The following is a 20,908-nucleotide window of genomic DNA, read 5'->3' on the forward strand; positions in this document are numbered from 1 at the left end:
CGTCGTCTTTCTCGAACCAGAAAGGAATGAGACAGGAAAAACCCGTAACTTTTGCTTAAACAGCATATCAAATATATGCGAGTGGGTAATTATTACCAATATAGTAATTAAACCGGGTGGGATAATCCTCGCCTCCGTGTCCTTAATAGAACTGAAACCAACAAGTGCCCAAAGGGACTCCTGCACGGAAAGCTCCAGAATGAGCTTCAACGGGAATATGTGAAGGATTGCACCATCAGAGACAGGCCAGAGGACGGGGTACTGTTTGGAGGACGAACCCCCTGAGGCATAGGGGAACTGAAGTGTAGCTGGAACCGGCCATGATATTGTGTATTCCCGAAAAGGGACCGGAAGCTGAAACCCTGAAGCATAAGGGATTATGGTCGAAAATGGCCATAAAAAAGTGCAAATGTGAAGGACTGTTAGTATGAAGTATCCTTGGGAATCTAGGGGAAGGCTAAACATGCCCATATTCTCTAGATACCTTTGCAACGAAGCTAATGGTGCATGACCACCCATTTGACATGGTTAAATTATCCATTTTCCCAAAAAAGGATTTACAGCTCTTGGATGTACCCAAAAAAACATATCATGTTCACTGCAACCTGCGGAGCCACCGGAGAGACTGAACCATCTAGCACGACAGTTCTGGAAAAATCCTGCTTATAAAGATCTAGAATCAGGAGGGAGCGGATGTCAACGGTAGGAAGAAGACAAACCTTGGCTTTAGGAGAAATAAAATAGGATAAGAAAAGGAAAAGAAAACAAGACAAGAAACAAGACAAAAAACAACGCCCAAAGGATATGCATAAATAATAATGATGGGCGGTCATGGAGGTTTGCTACCCCGTGCTGGGGACTGTATACCTGGGGCCCTGGTGACCGACACTGGGACGGAAAATCCCGATTCGCACCGAGTGCATTCTGGGGCGAACGCTCCTTAATGTAGGTTTCATCCTCCTTGTATCTCACCCTGCCTGTGTAAGGGTGACTGAATGTAATATTGTAGTGCAAGGCACCAATCACGGAGGAGTAAGAGGGGCAGCCAACCCTTTGCACACTAGAAGTGAAAATAATAATATATCCGGCTCCTCAGCAAAGCTGCAGTCCAAGTCATTCCAGCCCACAAGGGTGTAAGAGCCATGTCTAGTTATAACGAGCGTGTGCGCACTCAGAGGGCCCTCCTGTTGTTACAGCCGGGAAGCCGTAAGTCAAAATTGCTCCGTCTGAACATGAGGCATTAGGAGCAAACTCGGAACGCGTGCGAAGGGCGTGATCCAAACTGGTATAAATTGAGCCTGATTGGGTTACGCCCCCCGGAGCGTCATCGGCTCTATTCCGCACTCAGCCAATAGGGAAGGCCTTTGGCGGATAAGCGCGAAACTGCGCCATGAACGGAAGTATTCCCTGATATACACATGGACGTACATTGTGAAGTTACTAGTTCGGAACAACATCTAGTACATACCTGTATTGAACACATAGCCCTTGGTATTAGTAAGATACCTTACCACTACCTGACAGTGGCTTAGTAGGAACGCTGGAGCCCCAGCACGGTGCCTTGCTCTCCTGGCCACGTTTGGATTTTGTGTCCAGCTGGGCCAATATGTGTAGAGTCAAAATGTAAGATGAGAGCACGCTATCTCCACTCCCACGGGAGCGTCTTCAGGTTGTGTGACCGGAAGGGTTAACCGTTTCGTGTTACAACACATATTCCTCTACTAGGCAGTTGAGGCCTGAAGCGTATAATGCAAATTGTGCAGGTATTGCAACTTGATGCGCATATTGCTGAAACCCAACCGGTCGAGGAACATTTCAATTATCTCGCCCGCGGGCGAAAACAATCCTGTCAGGAACGCTTAATAAGCGTGAGAAACCAAGGGAACAGTAAATAACACAGAAAGCTGCAAGGTCCTTACCATAACAGGTAGAAATACATATGAATACATATAACAGAGATCGGTCAGGCCTTTATTGTAAAAGGAATAATACATATAAATAAATAGAGTAAGTCATCAAAAGAGTGGATATCGAGCTGAGCGAGCGCCATCGTAATATGAATAGCAGAGATGTCGACACCAGACGCACACTGTACATACAATTCTAAAGGAGGCAGCGCTAGCCGCTATACTGCGTGCTTCCAAAAGGAAGTCTGTCTAGACGGCCGCGTGGGCCGCAGTGAGAGAATGCGGTACCCGCCCAGCGGGGAGCAGACACAAGGGACATCTAAAACACCGAAAAACATGCCGCCAAAGGCAGCGCAATATTACCGTAGCACGGGAGGCTTTCCAATATTTCCTGAGGCTGGAAGTCTTAAACATAAATAGCGCCGGTGGGAGAAGGGCCTTCGCCCGCTCGCGTGAGCGGCCAAAACAATTTGGCACAGCCGCATTAAAATAAATATGTAGGCTTTAAAAGGGGGAACAACTAAGAGCGCCAACACAACTGACCGTAAGCATATTAGTTAAGCGGTTGAATAATTATGAGCCCGCGGGCCGCCCGCATGACGCCTTAGCTGCGCTCTCAGCGAGAGCCTCTTGAAGTTATCGCTCCCGGCTGGAGCTCATCAGCATGCCTGAAGGTAGTAGCAGGCCAGCGGGAAATCAGCGCGATGCACACGATACACACGCAACACCAGAATGTTTAAACGCAGCGCGATGCGTGCGCTAGCGTAAAGACAGTATTAATGGAGAGTATTACAATGCTAGTGCAAAAGAAGCTTGAAGCAGTAGCGCGTTACACGCGGTTGAACCAGAATTACTTAGCAAACAGCGCGAAGAGTGCTTACAAACGCAAAACAGCAGAGTTCAAAACGTAGCGTGATATACGTGCAAGCATAGCCATACAATCATAATCATAACAAATTAATTAACGATCAAAGAAGGCAAATATCATATTATAGTTCTCGAGCACTTAACTGCCTGCGTGAGCAGCAAAGAAAGAGGAAGAGCAACAGGATGCAGTGGCTCTTATAGCGCTGTACAGGATGTGATGTATGGACAAGCATCATGGGAAATGTAGTTTTATTTGCATACAAAACGTTTTCATTGGCTGCTGTGAGTAGCAAATAAAAGAAAGAGAAGCATAATACGAAGCCTCCAGTCCTGTAATAGAATTCTGCACTGGGATTCCTTTAGCTTTGCTCACCTTATGCTTTCCATTGACTTCGATTGTGAATTTCACTATACAAGTTAGTACAATTTGGAGGAGAGCCAGACTTCTGATGCCAGACTTAGGAGATTAAACCCTTGTTGGTTTGTATCAAGCTTTGGACTTGACTTCATGCAATTCTTTTGCTGAATTTGACAAACCCTTAAGCTAATGCCTTAGATTTATCGGATATGCACTTTTACTAACTATTGTTTTTTACCTTCTGTATTGAGCATTGAATTATTTTAATATGCCTTTATTGGTTTGTATTTACTACTGACCCCAGAAGAGTTTTTCTTCGAAAATGATAATTATTTCTCTTTTTATGTCTGGGTGCCATATAGAGACACAATGTCTCATACATGCTTGATCCTGAGTAGGTGCTTTATCTTGATAAAATTGTCAACACAAATATAAGTGTAAATTGCATGCAGGTGTTTGTTTAGTCGTCCATTGCTGTGATGTTGGCAAAAGCTGACTGCAAGTGTTTAGAGCAGAAAAAAAGAGCACGATTGCATAAATGCTACCTTTTGTTAAGTTCCGAAAAGCCATGATAAACATTACAGCCACTGCCTAAGAATTTGAGCCTTCTTCAAAAGGTAACCAAAAGTTAAATGTTTCACCGAGTTAAATGGGGCAAACTTTAGGGGCAAAAATAAATGGAGTAAAGCTTTAGTCAGTATCAAGTTTGTGAAACCAGTATACAGGGATAAACTGAAGGTGAAACAGATTTATTCAACATCTTATCTGCCTGTTTTTCAGATGCCAACGAAGATTACTAACGTTTAATATACTGTACATCATATTTAGACATTACCTAACACAGTAGCAACTGGTTATTTTAAAAAGAAAATATGTGATCAAACATATTTACCTCCTGAGTTAGCGAAACCGTAGTATCAGATCGGCTTGCCAAATTCTTCATGGGATCATTCTTCTCTAGGGTTACACATTCATTCATGGTCACAGTAGAATGTTCGTGGTTTTCCGGATAGATTGATTTAATCGAACACTCCCCATTCGTGTTAATTTTAATCGTAGACACAATTCTTGGGTGGTTTTCTTTATTTCCAGGATTGGCAACACCTTGTGTTAATAGAGGAGTTTCCTTTACCTTAAACGGAGAGCTCACTTCTGAATTAATGCATGTTTTGATGGGGCCAGCGTAAGGAGTATTTCTGTTTTTCGATAGGACCATATCTACGACTTTGCTAGATATATTATTTACAGAATCAGTGGCCAATGTTCCATCTGTAGGCTTGTCTGGAGTCTTAATATCGGATGAGCTTGTTTTTTCATATTCATTCGAGAAAACATCCATGCCCTTTTTTGCCAGCAGATACAATTTGCCATTGCACAAGACTAAAGAATTCTCTTTAACCGAAGTGACGCCAGTTGTTGCTGCAGATGTATTCGTAGGGCACAAAGGAATCAGATTTGCTGAACTATTTTCTGCTGTGTTCATGCCTGTCAAGGTCTTTAATATCTTGGAAGCCATACTGTTTGAGGACTTTACAGGAACAAGACACTGCGACTCGGTCTGTGGACTATCGTGCACAACCCACTTCATTGGACTCCCCTGGCATTCCTCACGGTTTGAGCTTTTTACACCTGGGGCAGGACAGCTTTTTGGCTCTTGTGCTGTGGCATACATTGCTGGCTTGGAGTGCAGTACGTGTGGTTTGGGGTATAGGGTTGGCAAGCGCTTGGGAGTGTCCGTCTTCACAGTGTTGACCGGTGACACATAAATAACACTTGGCATATTGGAGCACTGTGTCCCAGAAGCACTCGCTGCTGCAGTTGCAAGTATCTTCTGCTGAACAGCAGGAGGCAAACAAGAAGCTGGCATGGACTTGACCTCAGCATTAGCTGGGATCTGAATATGATGCCCAGAAGACAGCACAGGGTACCCCACAGTACCAGGAAGGTTGTTTGGTTTTACTGCCATGCATGGCTTATCTCCGTGTTTAGTTGACAGTGGAAGAGGGGAGGTCCTTTGGTGCAATAAAGGTTTATCCACAGGAACAGCAGTGCCATGAAAGGATGAGGTGGAGCGTTCCATGGCAGTATTGTGAACCAGTCCTGGGGGATCATTCTTGCCAGATAAAATACTTGTCCCAGTGTTCAATTGCTGACCAATAGGCACAGGAACCAATGGAACTGTAGTGCTGCTCGAGAACGGCGTATTTAGTGAAGCACTTTTGGGACTTGGAATACTGGCAGTAGAAGAACTGGTCGTGACTGGTGAAGGAGAAACAGGAACCAGTTTCAGAACATTTTTTCCTTCCAGCAGAGAAGTATTAATTATTTTGTATATTCCACCTATTGCAATGCTTTAACAAATGAAACAAAAAAAAAGTGAGTTAAAAATGGAAGTTATGAATTAAAAGCGTCAAGGTTTCAGTTTCACATTATGAGTCAGCATATATAAAGTCAGGCTCATCTTAAAATATGGCTACCATAGAAAATTACTAACAACGCCTGTTCACTTTTAGACTATAGCCCTCATTACAAATGGTGCAACTTTACCTAGAGCTATGAATTACGCTTTTTGTAACTGTAGGGGTCTCCGGTTCCAGAATTATCAGGTTTACAAACTAGTAACCCGATAATTCCAGGCCCACTTTAACTGCTGCAGGGAGCTGTGGACTGCAGCACAGTCAAGCTACCCTCACAACCCCTGCAGCACCTAGGAGAGCGGGTAATACTTATCCCGGACAAGATGGAGCCTGCCTTTACCCAAGATGCCCCCAACACACACACTCAACCACCATCTGCCCTCCCACGGATACTTTCTACCTGCTTAAAGGCGCCAGAAATTCTCAGAGATTCTCTCTCTGGAATGGGGGGGCGGGAGACTAACATCCCAATCCAGATTCCACACGAAGCAGAGCGCCAAAACTGCCCTGATCCCAGTCAGAACCCTCCTGAACTGTGGAGAAATGACCGCCCAGATCCTCCTGGACCTCACAGCAGCCTTCGACACTGTGTCCCACCACACCTTGATCAAGAGGCTTCATCAGAACGCCCTCAAATGGAATGCATCCTTCCTCACCGGAAGAACCCAGAGAATCCGTCTTTCACTCTTCACCTCGGAACATGACATCATCATCATCTGTGGCGTACCTCAAGGTTCATCCCCCAGCCCTGCTCTGTTCAATGCCTACATGGCCCCCATGGCGAATCAGAATCCAAGGACTTCACATCATCTCCTACGTAGAAGACACCCAGCTCATCCTATCAATCTCAAGACCCTTCCGCTGTGAGAACCAACTTCCCTTTGTGCATGACCAGCGTTGCGGCATGGATGCAAAACATCTGCCTTAAACTCAACACAGACAAAACAGAAGTACTGATCTTTGGTAACAACACCTCCCCAGGGAATGACTCCTGGTGGCATGCTGAATTGGGACCCTTACCCACTTCTACAAACCACGCCTGGAACCTTGACATCATCCAGGACGCCAAACTCACCATGGATTACCAGATCAATGTAGTCTACTCCGCCTGCTTCCTCACTCTGCGCATCCTCCGAAAGATCTTCAAATGGCTCCAAGTCACCGACAGACGCACCATCACTCAAGCCCTGATTACTAGCCGCTTGGACTATGGCAAAGCACTCTAAGTAGGAATTACCACACACCTCCTGAAGAGACAGCAGACCATACAGAACTCAGTGGTCAGACTCATTCTCAACCTCCCAAACATCACCATACATCTGAAGATACTCCACTAGCTTCCTGTCCACAAGAGATGGCAATTCAAGATGCTGACCCAAGTCTACAAAGCCCTGCACAATCAAGGACCAGTAAACATGAACTACCGCCTGATCTTCCGCAAATACTTCCGACACCTGTGCTCCACTTCCCTTTCCCTCACTCACCCCCTGCATCTGCTGAAGCAACAGTGGAGGCGCTCATTCTCCTATCTTGCCTTGAAGTCCTGGAACAGCCTCCCCCCCACCGCCGAACCTCACCCTCTTTAGGAATTCAGAGGAGGACTCAAGACCTAGCTGTTCAGCAGATTCCTCCCATGCAGGTTGGCTCTCAGCACCTGGATACCCTTGTGGGTGAATAGCAGTGCTTTACGAATCTTGTTTGATTGACTGATTGATTGATTTCATGGATACAAACCAAAATTGGAGGTACACCACCCACCCCCCCACATCCTTCCCACCCCATGCAACCACCCTCTACTGTTAATCTCATAGAAGGTCAAACAGTTGCATTACTAGAACGATTTACTTATGGTGAAATGATATTGTTTGATGGGACATGGATTATAACTGGGTGCAGAGGACTTAACCTACCTTTTGATGTAGGAGCCCCTTTGCAAAAAGGAAATGCAATCAAAAGTGGGACAATGCATGCTACATCATCCCTAGCACAGGCCTGTAAGCAGGGCCATTGGAATTATACAATTTTATGTCTGTAGCACTTTCTACATACCTATAGATCAGTCGCATTTTCCACATAATCCATCATCTGCTTCATAATTTGCAGATTTTAACAAAAAAAAGTGTTTCTAGCTTAAACGGATTGAAAGTTACTAAAAATGTTGTGACCCGTGTTGACGTACAGTGGAAGGCCTTCACAAAGGCCGACTGATCATATTTTTGTTACTTATCGCTGTATATGGGTGTCAAACTTAACATGGAAAAATTACAATTTAATGAGGTAAAACAACCAGAAAAGGTGCTGCATTATGCTGCAAAGGCTACCTTTCCTTGCTTCATAATTTAATCATCTCTGCAGCATAATTTGGGCCTCCCCCCCTGCATAATTTCAGTCGCCCTGCCTAAGTCACCTATCATTTATTATCTGTATTTTACATTCAAATCAAGGTGGTGTACTTAAGTTTAATACCAGGGTGGGGTAATGGGCGGAAGAATGAGGCACCACAAATACAAGTTGTACATGGAGTTAATGTTTAAGCATACGCAAGAACAGGTAAACGGACCATCACAATTGCACTCTGGCTTTGAATTTCTTTGAGAATTAAAAGCACTGGCAATGCACCACAGGGTCAAATTAGGTACCACTTATGAAGCAGTAACAAATAGGAAAGAGCTCAGTGAGAGGAACAATTAGGGTCCTATGTAAATATATAGCCAATACTATTGCAGGAGGAAAAAAGTCAACCACCTGTAACGTATTTGAGATCTAAGTATTATACGTCAGTATGCATGGAGTAATACAACATGAAAAACATTTTCAGTTTATTTGTGGAAAAAATATAGTTTGGATACCAACTTGGACTGTCTGTAATCCGACCACTTGCGCAGCAACTTAAATTTCAAAATGGCTTTTGATTCAAGGCAGAAGCAGAGGTCAAGACTAATTTGCATATAGCTGGGTTCAAACTGAGGTGACATGGTGTGTAAAATACCAATCGATTGGAATTCGGCCCGAGTGACTACCAGTGTCTGAGATTAATTCAAGCATTTCATACATCACTTTTTTGTATACTTTAGTTTGTCACCCTAAGATGTAAATGTAAATGTACAGGAATTTATATAGCGCAAATCACCGAGAGGTTTCTAAGCGCTTGCTTAGGGAACCCGTCCTGGTATTCCCCTGTGAGATAACCCCGGCAGGGTATCCGCAAGGTGAAAGCCAGGCATCCCGCCGCGAGGGGCCGTTGTGGAGATTAAGCAAGCTATTGCCCAGAGTCGCAGAGTGTGAACCCGTGAATCGAGTAGGCACCGGAGCGAGAATTGTCAAGTCCATGGACATTTTAGGACTCAGGACCCCGCCGAGCCGGGAATTGAACCCTGGTCCCGGGCTGACCTCTGTTTCCAGGTCTGCCTCCTCTAACCAGTGATTTAGAAAGGGGGTGGTGATGAACAGAGTGTCTGAATTAAGCAGACCACTCTTACCCAGTCCAAAGATCAGGGCTTGATCCATCACCGTTATTTAGCTCACTGCCCCATCCCAGCTCAGAACCTGGCTATATGCAAATTAGTCTGTCCCTGGCCCAGTGCATCATGGGAACAGGGCAGACCAAACTACCAAGCCAATTCTTCACCAGAAAGGAGACAAGCTTCCGGGGACCGGTTTCTGCCATTTCAGGCGTCGTCGGCCCGGCTTGCTTGAATCCTGATGGAGCAGTGAGCAAGGGACTCATGTCTGAGTATACCCTTCCACGCTTATGGTGGACAAAATGATTTAGAAAGGGGGTGGTGATGAACAGAGTGTCTGAATTAAGCAGACCACTCTTACCCAGTCCAAAGATCAGGGCTTGATCCATCACCGTTATTTAGCTCACTGCCCCATCCCAGCTCAGAACCTGGCTATATGCAAATTAGTCTGTCCCTGGCCCAGTGCATCATGGGAACAGGGCAGACCAAACTACCAAGCCAATTCTTCACCAGAAAGGAGACAAGCTTCCGGGGACCGGTTTCTGCCATTTCAGGCGTCGTCGGCCCGGCTTGCTTGAATCCTGATGGAGCAGTGAGCAAGGGACTCATGTCTGAGTATACCCTTCCACGCTTATGGTGGACAAAATGATTTAGAAAGGGGGTGGTGATGAACAGAGTGTCTGAATTAAGCAGACCACTCTTACCCAGTCCAAAGATCAGGGCTTGATCCATCACCGTTATTTAGCTCACTGCCCCATCCCAGCTCAGAACCTGGCTATATGCAAATTAGTCTGTCCCTGGCCCAGTGCATCATGGGAACAGGGCAGACCAAACTACCAAGCCAATTCTTCACCAGAAAGGAGACAAGCTTCCGGGGACCGGTTTCTGCCATTTCAGGCGTCGTCGGCCCGGCTTGCTTGAATCCTGATGGAGCAGTGAGCAAGGGACTCATGTCTGAGTATACCCTTCCACGCTTATGGTGGACAAAATGATTTAGAAAGGGGGTGGTGATGAACAGAGTGTCTGAATTAAGCAGACCACTCTTACCCAGTCCAAAGATCAGGGCTTGATCCATCACCGTTATTTAGCTCACTGCCCCATCCCAGCTCAGAACCTGGCTATATGCAAATTAGTCTGTCCCTGGCCCAGTGCATCATGGGAACAGGGCAGACCAAACTACCAAGCCAATTCTTCACCAGAAAGGAGACAAGCTTCCGGGGACCGGTTTCTGCCATTTCAGGCGTCGTCGGCCCGGCTTGCTTGAATCCTGATGGAGCAGTGAGCAAGGGACTCATGTCTGAGTATACCCTTCCACGCTTATGGTGGACAAAATGATTTAGAACGGGGGTGGTGATGAACAGAGTGTCTGAATTAAGCAGACCACTCTTACCCAGTCCAAAGATCAGGGCTTGATCCATCACCGTTATTTAGCTCACTGCCCCATCCCAGCTCAGAACCTGGCTATATGCAAATTAGTCTGTCCCTGGCCCAGTGCATCATGGGAACAGGGCAGACCAAACTACCAAGCCAATTCTTCACCAGAAAGGAGACAAGCTTCCGGGGACCGGTTTCTGCCATTTCAGGCGTCGTCGGCCCGGCTTGCTTGAATCCTGATGGAGCAGTGAGCAAGGGACTCATGTCTGAGTATACCCTTCCACGCTTATGGTGGACAAAATGATTTAGAAAGGGGGTGGTGATGAACAGAGTGTCTGAATTAAGCAGACCACTCTTACCCAGTCCAAAGATCAGGGCTTGATCCATCACCGTTATTTAGCTCACTGCCCCATCCCAGCTCAGAACCTGGCTATATGCAAATTAGTCTGTCCCTGGCCCAGTGCATCATGGGAACAGGGCAGACCAAACTACCAAGCCAATTCTTCACCAGAAAGGAGACAAGCTTCCGGGGACCGGTTTCTGCCATTTCAGGCGTCGTCGGCCCGGCTTGCTTGAATCCTGATGGAGCAGTGAGCAAGGGACTCATGTCTGAGTATACCCTTCCACGCTTATGGTGGACAAAATGATTTAGAAAGGGGGTGGTGATGAACAGAGTGTCTGAATTAAGCAGACCACTCTTACCCAGTCCAAAGATCAGGGCTTGATCCATCACCGTTATTTAGCTCACTGCCCCATCCCAGCTCAGAACCTGGCTATATGCAAATTAGTCTGTCCCTGGCCCAGTGCATCATGGGAACAGGGCAGACCAAACTACCAAGCCAATTCTTCACCAGAAAGGAGACAAGCTTCCGGGGACCGGTTTCTGCCATTTCAGGCGTCGTCGGCCCGGCTTGCTTGAATCCTGATGGAGCAGTGAGCAAGGGACTCATGTCTGAGTATACCCTTCCACGCTTATGGTGGACAAAATGATTTAGAAAGGGGGTGGTGATGAACAGAGTGTCTGAATTAAGCAGACCACTCTTACCCAGTCCAAAGATCAGGGCTTGATCCATCACCGTTATTTAGCTCACTGCCCCATCCCAGCTCAGAACCTGGCTATATGCAAATTAGTCTGTCCCTGGCCCAGTGCATCATGGGAACAGGGCAGACCAAACTACCAAGCCAATTCTTCACCAGAAAGGAGACAAGCTTCCGGGGACCGGTTTCTGCCATTTCAGGCGTCGTCGGCCCGGCTTGCTTGAATCCTGATGGAGCAGTGAGCAAGGGACTCATGTCTGAGTATACCCTTCCACGCTTATGGTGGACAAAATGATTCTCCACTAAGAAGGGACAAGTATGCCCAGACATTGGTCCTGTGTGCACTGGGTCAGTGGAACCAAGCTGTACCTGGCTGATGAGCCTCGAACTATGGCGAAACCGGTCCTGGGTTGCTTGCGTGCCGGTCCAGGAAGGAAATGGCTTGGCAGTTCAGACTGGACTGCTCCAATTGGAGCAGGGTCAAGACTGATTTGCATATAGCTGGGTCCAAACTGGTCCAAACTGAGATGACATGGGGTGCAAAATAATGATGGATTGGGATGCAGCCCGAGCAGGACATGCGAATTGCTGAGGAGTTTATGGTGAACTGGCGGCCTCAGTAAGGTTTACGAGGCGCTGGGCCTGACATACACATGCCCTGGAGTTTTCAAGTGACTATTAGATCACACCATTATAGTCTACAATCAACTTGGCTTGATATATGTACAGACTAAGACTAACATACAAGTTAACCTGAGGTTCAAAAGACTTGATGGAGCACTTCACTGAAAGATACAACGGATAGTGACGTTTATGGATTTTATTGACATCTTGGAACTCATATATGCCCTGAAGAAGTTCTGGTTTCAGAATGAAACGCGTTGGCTGTTGTTTTTCTAAACGAAAGAGAAAATAAAAATAATAAAAGAAGACATCAGAACCATCTTGTGAAAACGGACTGGCTGTGATTTAAGTCGATTACTTATGGATTGAAATGTGGTGCAACCTCAATATAAGTTACAAAAACAGTAATATGGATAGACAAGTATTCCAGGCCTCTCTCTAAAATAGTCTGTTATGCCTCCTGTCTACTATCAGAAAGAGAGCTTTTTAGGATATATTTTAGTTCAGGCTACACCAGGATCAGGCAGCAGTTCTTTTCTAGGACAGAGTTCTCTTGGATGGAATCTGAACCAAGTTCATGACTTTGGGCTTCCCCATTCCACCTCACACAATTGTATTTTACCTTTGTTTTTCACCTCATGGCCCCTTCTCTAGTTTAATCTTAATGGAGTTCCCCAAGCCATGAATAGGGGAAGTTGAACTTCAAGGTGTTTATTTTCAGTTGTCCAATCCCAGGCCACCCACAGTATGTTGAAAAAACAGGTCTTGGAGTTTCAGAAAACTTTTTAGCTTTATTGAGTAGCGGAGCTAATATCTAAGTTGAATTGCTCTCAGTTTTTGATTCGCGCAGTCAAGTCTTCAGTTGTTGAGCCTAGTGCAATCCAGAAAGAGGAGTATTTTGGCTAAGTCATAGATAATGGTTCCTTTTTGGCAAGGAGCACAAAGGCTAGAATCACAGTCTCTAAAGTTCAGTATCCTTGCGATAAAGGGCCTGGAGCAAAGACTCTGGGGGTGTTAAACCCTCTGGATCATGGTTGTGTGCTCTTTCAGTTAGACAACAAGGGGAGAGGTCAGCCTCAAGGACCCAGGAGCAAATTCAGCAAGCGTTCAGGCCAGTGCCTTCCACCCTCTCCAGGAAGCCTACCAGTTGGATGTTGTTGCCACAGGCTCTCCCTTTTTCATCCTCCATGTGGCCCGTGAGGTCCTTAGACAAGGCAGACAGCCTGTTTACTAATGAGGTTAGGCCCTGAACCACATCTTCCAGTTTAGAGATGTGTTCTTCTGCATCAGTGAACCTATAAAACGAGTTTGATAGGGTCACATATGGTTTGATAGAGTATGCAGTTGAAAGAGCATTACAGAATATAAGTAACTTGTTCTTGATAGATACTTGTAACCGCAGATTTCTCATCTTATGAACAGATATCAAAAGCAGTGCCTCCAACGTGATGGGTTTGAAGGATGGCTCTGACCAAAACATCCAGCAGGACCGAATGGGTAAAAATTCCTACCCAACGGATTTGACTATCATCGCAGTAGTGCTTGAAGAACAAGTGAAATGAAGCACATCTCGTTCAGGAATGGCAGTCCATGTGCAAATGCAGTGGTAGCAGCCTTGGACCTAGTAGAATGATAGCACAAACAGCAACACATCCATCAACCCTGCTTGCAGCAGTTCTATCCGCCAAGAGGTTCCCCAAGCCACAAACCTCTCCCACTGCCCAAGATTTTTATTCTACATGACTGTCTGGCTGCTAAGATAATATTCACTAAGTCAGCAGGGAGGTCGAAATCAGTCAGCTGTCGCCGCTCAATCTCCAAGCATGGAGGTAAAGGTTGTACGGGCCCGGGTGAAGGATTCTGTCTGGTTGCTGCAACAGAACATCCCCTTGAAGCTGCAGCCTGATTGGGGGACAGATGCTCTTGACCAGAAGTTCTGGGTACTAGTCTCTCCTGGGCCAATTCAAAGCCACTAAGAAGACATGCCCCCAGGTAATCCCTGATCTTGTTCAGAACTATGGGCAAGAGAGGGAGAGGTGGGAAGGCATACAGGAATCCGGAGCTCCATTCTAGGTGGTAAGCATCTCTAAGTCGCCTTGGGAACTCCAATGTGCAAGCTAGGATACTGTGTTTTCGGCAGTGGCGAAAAGATCAAACTAGGGTTCTCCTCACTGTTGGAAGACACCATGCGCCACCTCTGAATGTGATTACCATGTTGCGATCGGCTGGCAATGCTGCCAAATTTAGTCCACCCAGGCGTTCTAAATCACGCCTGGTGGTTGCTTTTTCAAAAGGATGAGCTGCCACTCTTGCTCCAGACTCCAATAGCTACAGTCACTCTCTCACATCTTTTATGCAATTTAACTCTCGAAAAAGAGGAATGCGTTTTCACTAACATGAGCTTTACAATTGCACTACCTATACGATACAGAGACATGCAAAGAACAGTTACGTGGAAGAAGGTGTCATCTTTTGCTTTAAATGAGTAGATGCTTTTATGTGTCAATATGGGTAGTCATATTGTTATGTATACTATTTAGGCATATTTACTTGGTTTTGATTGACTTACCGGTGTTATTATACATCGTTTTTAGTCACTAGTTAACATTTAGAAAATGTAGGATTCCTCTTGGAGATCGATGCGACAAATCTCACAAGCTGGAGAGCACGACCCCAGCAAAATATGATCATGTCAATGACACAGATTGTATGCAGCCCTTGTTCGCACAGTTTTTCATATCCTATATGGCTACTATAGTCAGTGGTTTAGTGCATCACTAGAGAGGTACACATACGGGAGCAGAGATGCGTGGGTGAATCTATCCTGCGTATCCCAATGATTTGCGTTCTGGAAACTTTAGCACGGACTGCCCCAGCTTGGCATGCAAGCATGCAGGGGTTCTCTACCACACTGTTGGGAAGTTGATATGTGTTTCGAATGGTAAGGAACATGCATGTTGATCACTGCCTGTTTCTTGGTGGCACATTTTGCTGTGCATGGTTCATTGTTGTACGGAGACTACAGTTAAAGGCATATATCGCGGTCTGTGTAATACTTTACACATACAGTAAAGACCCTTGGCGTCCACTTTGGGAACAGGGCTTTACCAGCAACCAGTTAATGGCATGTGTTGTGGTTTGTGTGCTTAATAGAGAAAAGTGGGTATACAGGGTATTTACTTTGTGGGTGGACACACAAACAGATTTCGCTTTTACTTGTGGTTGCCATTCGCTACTCTGGGTCATAGCACGGATGTAACCTGTGTAGTTAACCACAACCTGTCAATTCAGTTGGTCGATGTGCGAGCCCTGAAATAAGGATGCTTGGTTACCTCAAAACATTTGTCTATGCACTGGGCACTCTTTCCCCATTTCAATAACATGTGGTGTGGACTCGTGCACATGTCCTCTGATCCTTATTAAGAATGTATGTCTTACTTATTGAATATAATTAAGGATCATAGGTGACTAGAAAGATTATATCGAACACGGATTGTCTATCCACAAGGTATGCAGACTCACCACTCCTGGACTACACAGTTGGTCATCATAGTAGCCTAATTACACTAAGGCCCTATGTCTTTGATTTACAGGCATTAGACAGATGGGGCTGACCTGAGAAGACCAGTGAATTTATTCCATCTGGGTCAAACGTCGACATACCACTGGGTTTGTCTTTTACACCATTGTCAAATGAGGATCCCATGAGGACATTAAACTTAATGGTATAATATTGTGTGACACCCTGTTGTGTGTCACTCACTGAGCAATTTCTAGCACATTGAGCAGCCTGCACTATGTAATGGCATTTGGTATTGTATTGTGATTTATGAATATATATTATCATCAATCGACTTATGAGCCTTATGTTTGATTATGCATTTCTACTATCATACCCCATTGTGATTGATTATCTTGGGTAAGTAGATCTGTGAATGAATTTAACCCATGGGATCATTAGACAATGCATATCAGAACTGATCCAGGTTCAGCTCTGGGTAGAAGGGGCTGACCATAAGCACAGTGGTAGCAGTCTTCGCTCTGGTGAAATAGCCGCTCACCGAGCTGGATGCTTCATAACTAGAGACTATCCTTGACAGCGTCCTTTTCTGCATGCCTTGAATTTCTTTGCCCCAGAGAACCCTGCAAACAAAAATCTGATCATCCCCCTGATAGTGTTTGGTGTGACTGATTTCGAAACCTAGATCTTTTTTAGGGATCCAGCTGATGCAATCTCTACTCCTTTTTCAAGAGTTGAAGCTGGACAAAGAATGTTGTAAGAGTGATGGACTTCAGACATGAAAAGCCATCACAACTTTATTCAGATGTTCCGGGTATCACACTCTCAATTAGGAGCCACTAGGATAGCTGGGACCCAGTTGTCCTGATCTTCTTCAGATGTTGAAGTAAGGCGGGAAGGTGTACAGGGGTTCCATGCTCCAATCTAGCCAAAACCAGTCTTTGAGAGAGAACATTCCTGGAAACTGCAGCTTGCAAATGTTTTGCCATTTCACATTCGCTGTAGTGGCAAATGTTCTAACCAGAATTTTTCCAATTGCTCAAAGACACCTTGTGATGCCTCAGAGCGTTTGAGCCGTTTTTGAATCACAAGGTGCCGCAAGTTGATTTCACCCACCCTGGCATTCAAAGATCTGGTAAGGTGGTTCATGCCCAGTCATTTCAGCCGGCACCAGAGACGAAGTACCTTCTGGCGCAGGACCCGGGACTGCTTATTGCAGCACCACAAAATGGTGGTGTAGTCCCTGAAAATCTGAACCGGCCTCCCTTTGATGGATGGTAGGAAGGCCTTTAGCACCAGGTAAATGGCCCGTGACTCCAAATGGCTGCGACAGGTCTCTGCCGGAGACCAAAGTCCTCCTACAGCCACCTCTCCCAGATGGCCTTCCAAAACCAGATGGGGCACATCTGTAACCACTGTCAGCTTTAGATTTGGTAGGGAGAGGCGTCTGCAGCTGAACCAACTGCAGTAGAGTCACAACTGCGGGACTTTCAGGATCTGGATGGAATCTAATAGGTTTCCCTGGTTCTGGACCCACTGAAACTACAGGTTCCACTGCAGAGTCCACATATGCCACCTGGCATAGTCAACTATCCGGATGCAGGATGCGACGAGGATCAGTAGTCTCAGAGCCAATCTCACTGAGAAGGACTGAGGCTGAAACATCAGGATCAAAACCCAAATGTCCAGGACGCATTGTGGATGGAAGGCCCAAAACTGTACTGTATCCAGGATAATTCCAATGAAGGGGAGCCTCTGTGAAGGAATCAGATGGGGCGTTGCACTTTGATAGTGAACTTCATCATCTGAAGGCCGTCTATCAGTTATTGCAGGGAGCCGGCCTTTAACAACCAATTGTCTAGGTAGGTAAAAACAGGATTTCCTGACCTCCAACACAACCACTACAGTCACGTTCGTGAACACATGAAGGGCAATGTGAGACCGAAAGGGAGCACTGCAAATTGGACATGCTCCTGTCTGTGAGACAACAGGTCAGGGACATGAAAATAGGTATCCTGCAGGTCCAAATCTATCATCCAATCACCTGTATCCAGGGCAGACAGTGTGAGCATAATTAATTCGAAAATAAAAGGCCTTTGTAACTTCTTTGGCACAAGGAAATAGCTGGAGTAACAGCCAGTTCCTACTTCGGGGTGCCAAAACCCTCTCTGTGGCTTCGTTGGCCAAAACAGCTTGCACTTGGAGTAAGATAGAAAGTTGCTCTTCTGAAAGATGCTCTGATGTAAATGGGAAGAATGCTGCATCTAAAAGTAATGCCAGGGCATAGCATTGTTGGACTATCTGCAGGACCCACCTGCCTAATGTTATCCTTTGCCAGCAGGGGAGAAACTGTCTGATCCTTCCTACAAGAGGGTGGTTATATGCTGCTAATCACTTAAGCACATTGGTAGCGTTTACTGCAGGCAGGAGAATGGAAGGCTTGCTGCTCTTGATGGCCTAAGTCTGGTTTACTTGCTCTCGCCCCCAAATCAGAAAAGACTGGGGTCCTTGTTGCTGTGGTGCCTTGATGTGGGCAGTATTCCAATCCCCTGGGGAAGCCTTGAAAGGGACACAACTGATGGGGATATTGTCTTGTAGGGGTAGAAAGGTCTAGAGACACAGTGACCTGGCTTTCTTTAAGGTATCCTAACACAGAATCAGCCTTCTTGCAAAACAGGTGAGGCTCATAAAATGATATGTCCATTAAATAGGATTGCACGTCTTCCTAAGAAGCCCATGTATCACATCTAAGCATGTAGCTGAAGCACTAGACTAGTACCATCTGCTCTGCCTAAGCAGTTAGTAGTGTCCAGCCTAGAGCAGATGATATATTTTGCGGCGTCCTGATTGTCGAGGATGGTTTGAGCCAATTTTCCCAAAATTCCACAGGGAATTTACAACATGTTCTTAGAGCGCTCACCCTAATAATAAAAGCTTTGAATTAATGTAGTACAGGTTCAAACAGCATTAACAGATGGACGCAAAGATTACCTTAACTGCAGACAATTCCCTGAGCTCAATAATGTGGCGTGTGTGGTTAACGCCGATGTGCAAGTTACTGGGTACAAACAGTAGTACTGAAGCACTAAGACTTATATGTAATAGCACTTTACCAGTCATCTCATTATCAACTGCTAAATATTTGGGATGGGCGTGGGTGCTAAGACACAAATCTTAGGCTGAGATCATCGAATATGTGTCTGTTCTGTTTTCAAGAAAAATTACTCAGCATGATTATGTAATAAGTAATCTGCCACAACAGCCTTTTTCCATACCGCCTTTGAGATGAATTTTATCCTTTTAATAGTTTTTAATTGTTTTATCAGGATTATTTATATGTATATAATTGATAAACTTTCGTTCTACACATATTTGTAATATAGCGGAATGTCTATTTATGCGTCTACCCAGCGGCGTCACTAGGGTTGGTGTCACCCAGTGCGGTAACTCATGGTGTTACCCATGCGGTCGGCACACCCCGCACCCCCTAGTGACACCACTGAATACCCCTGTATCCATGCAGTGTTTTGGCCTGGAGTGCTCTCCCTGCTGTAGGTGTGGAGCCCAAAATGCTCACTTCCTGCACATGGCATGGGACTGGCCACGTATTCATTGGTTCTCGTGCTGGGCAAATGACAATTCGCCATCTGCTGGATAGATAAGACTACACACAGTTATGAGAATTGGCTGCGAAATCTCACAAGCTGCTCAAATATTGATGAAACCTATTGCACCTGGGGGGCGTGGCTTGGCCGCTGTTGGGAATGGACGCGTGAGCTCTGAGCTCCGTCACGGCCTTCCCCGTTTATCCTGCACTACAACCCCCTTGCTGGCCCGCTGGCTGGGGCTTGACCACATCCTTGCCCACAGACTTTCAGGCTCACCTTGGGGCAGCAGAGTTGTCCCAGCGGCGGTGCGGAGACGCGTTGGGCCTGGGCTCTCCTGGACGGCGCCGGCCATTTTGTGAGGCCTGGGTATTCGGCTGCATCCCCGGCCTCAATTGAGTGGGTGTCCGACCTGCGGTAGGAGCTGCCCGGTCGCCACGAGGGTCAGGTCGGCAACCTCGCGACCGGAGCCCCGGCGGCGGAGGACGGGCTACCCCGCGGGAGCACTGAGGCGTGGACGGCTAGCGGAGCCCATATAGAGAGAGATCAGGCTGGCACAGGTGACTGCGGGGGCTTCCTGGACTCGAGCCTGGGGGAACCCAGATCATCACCGGGAGACGACGCCCGGCAGAAGGTGCCTTGCTGATCCGGCCGCTCCCCCTGTGAGACCAACGCGGACCTCTGGCGGTGAGAGCCCTGAGGCGGCGGCGCGGGAGGCCCGTGAGGTGACTGGGGCCTGGGGGACTCCACTGGACGTGGCTGGCGTGGGTGCTGGTGCCCGGACGGGACCTCTGGCTGTGCGTGGTGGTCCGGCCCCCGGGAGAGGTGCTTGTCTGGCGCGCAGTGGCGCTGACCCCCCCTGGCTGAGACCGGGTCCTACTACCTCAGGAGGATACAAGTCTTGCCGGCTGGCCGACTCCCTGCTGTGGGGTGTTGGGCCCGGAGTCCCCCAGCGTAGTAGCCAGCGAGCCACGAGAGGTGACCCCAGGGCTGGAGGCCCACCGACGCGACAGTTTGGGGGGACGCCCTGCGCCTGCGGCCGGCTGCCACCATGGGGAGACGCCAGAAGCCCTTGACAGATGCTGAGGAGGGAACGGCGTGCAGCCAGGGTTCTACAGTGGACAAAAGCTCAAAGCCGGGCCTGCCACAGGATCAGTTGGAGCAGATTTTGCAGGCCATCGCCGACACCAGGGAGGCATTGCGACAGGACATCGGGCAGGTGTCCACGAGCCTTGGGCTCCTGCGGGCGGACCACGGCAAACTGGCGGACCGGGTCAAGCAAGCTGAGATTCGAATGGACGCACTGGAGCCCACGACCAGGGCGACTGGGGCCTCGCTGGGGGAGCTGCAACAAAGGGTGCACCTGCTGGAACAGAGGGCGGAGGATGCGGAGGGACGCAACCGCCGCAACAACATACGTGTGGTTGGCATGCCCGAAAAAATTGAAGGAGCGGACATGTTGGGCTACCTGGAATCCTGGCTGCGTGACGTGGTGGTCCCGGAGGGTCTGACTCCGTTCTACACTTTGGAGCGCGCTCACCGGGTACCGGCTCGGCCCCCAGCTGAGGGTCGGCCTCCTCGACCAGTGGTGGCGCGTTTGCTGCACTACAGGGACCGTGACATTATTCTACAGAGGGCGCGGGCATTAGGGCCCTACCGGGTGGACAACGTCCAGGTCTCCATCTACCCGGATTACTCTTTTGAAGTCCAGAGGCAGCGCTCCACCTTTCTGGCAGT

At 47.2% G+C, this 20,908-nt stretch overlaps 1 protein-coding gene across 5 annotated transcripts in view; it reads right to left on the reverse strand.

Moving 5' to 3' along the window:
• The window catches only part of LRIF1 (ligand dependent nuclear receptor interacting factor 1), a 173,016-nt gene that overhangs the window by 72,511 nt on the left and 79,597 nt on the right, over positions 1 to 20,908 (reverse strand). For 4 of the 5 annotated variants that reach the window (XM_078658648.1, XM_078658646.1, XM_078658644.1 and 1 more), the window contains exon 2: positions 4,025 to 5,483. In XM_078658648.1, coding sequence (XP_078514774.1) covers positions 4,025 to 5,212 — 1,188 coding nt within the window. In that variant the 5' untranslated portion in view covers positions 5,213 to 5,483. The remainder of the gene's footprint in view (positions 1 to 4,024; positions 5,484 to 20,908) is intronic. The other variant, XM_078658647.1, reaches the window with a different exon arrangement.

This window comes from Lissotriton helveticus, chromosome 8, assembly GCF_964261635.1.
Source record: "Lissotriton helveticus chromosome 8, aLisHel1.1, whole genome shotgun sequence".
NCBI classification, from domain to species: domain Eukaryota; kingdom Metazoa; phylum Chordata; class Amphibia; order Caudata; family Salamandridae; genus Lissotriton; species Lissotriton helveticus.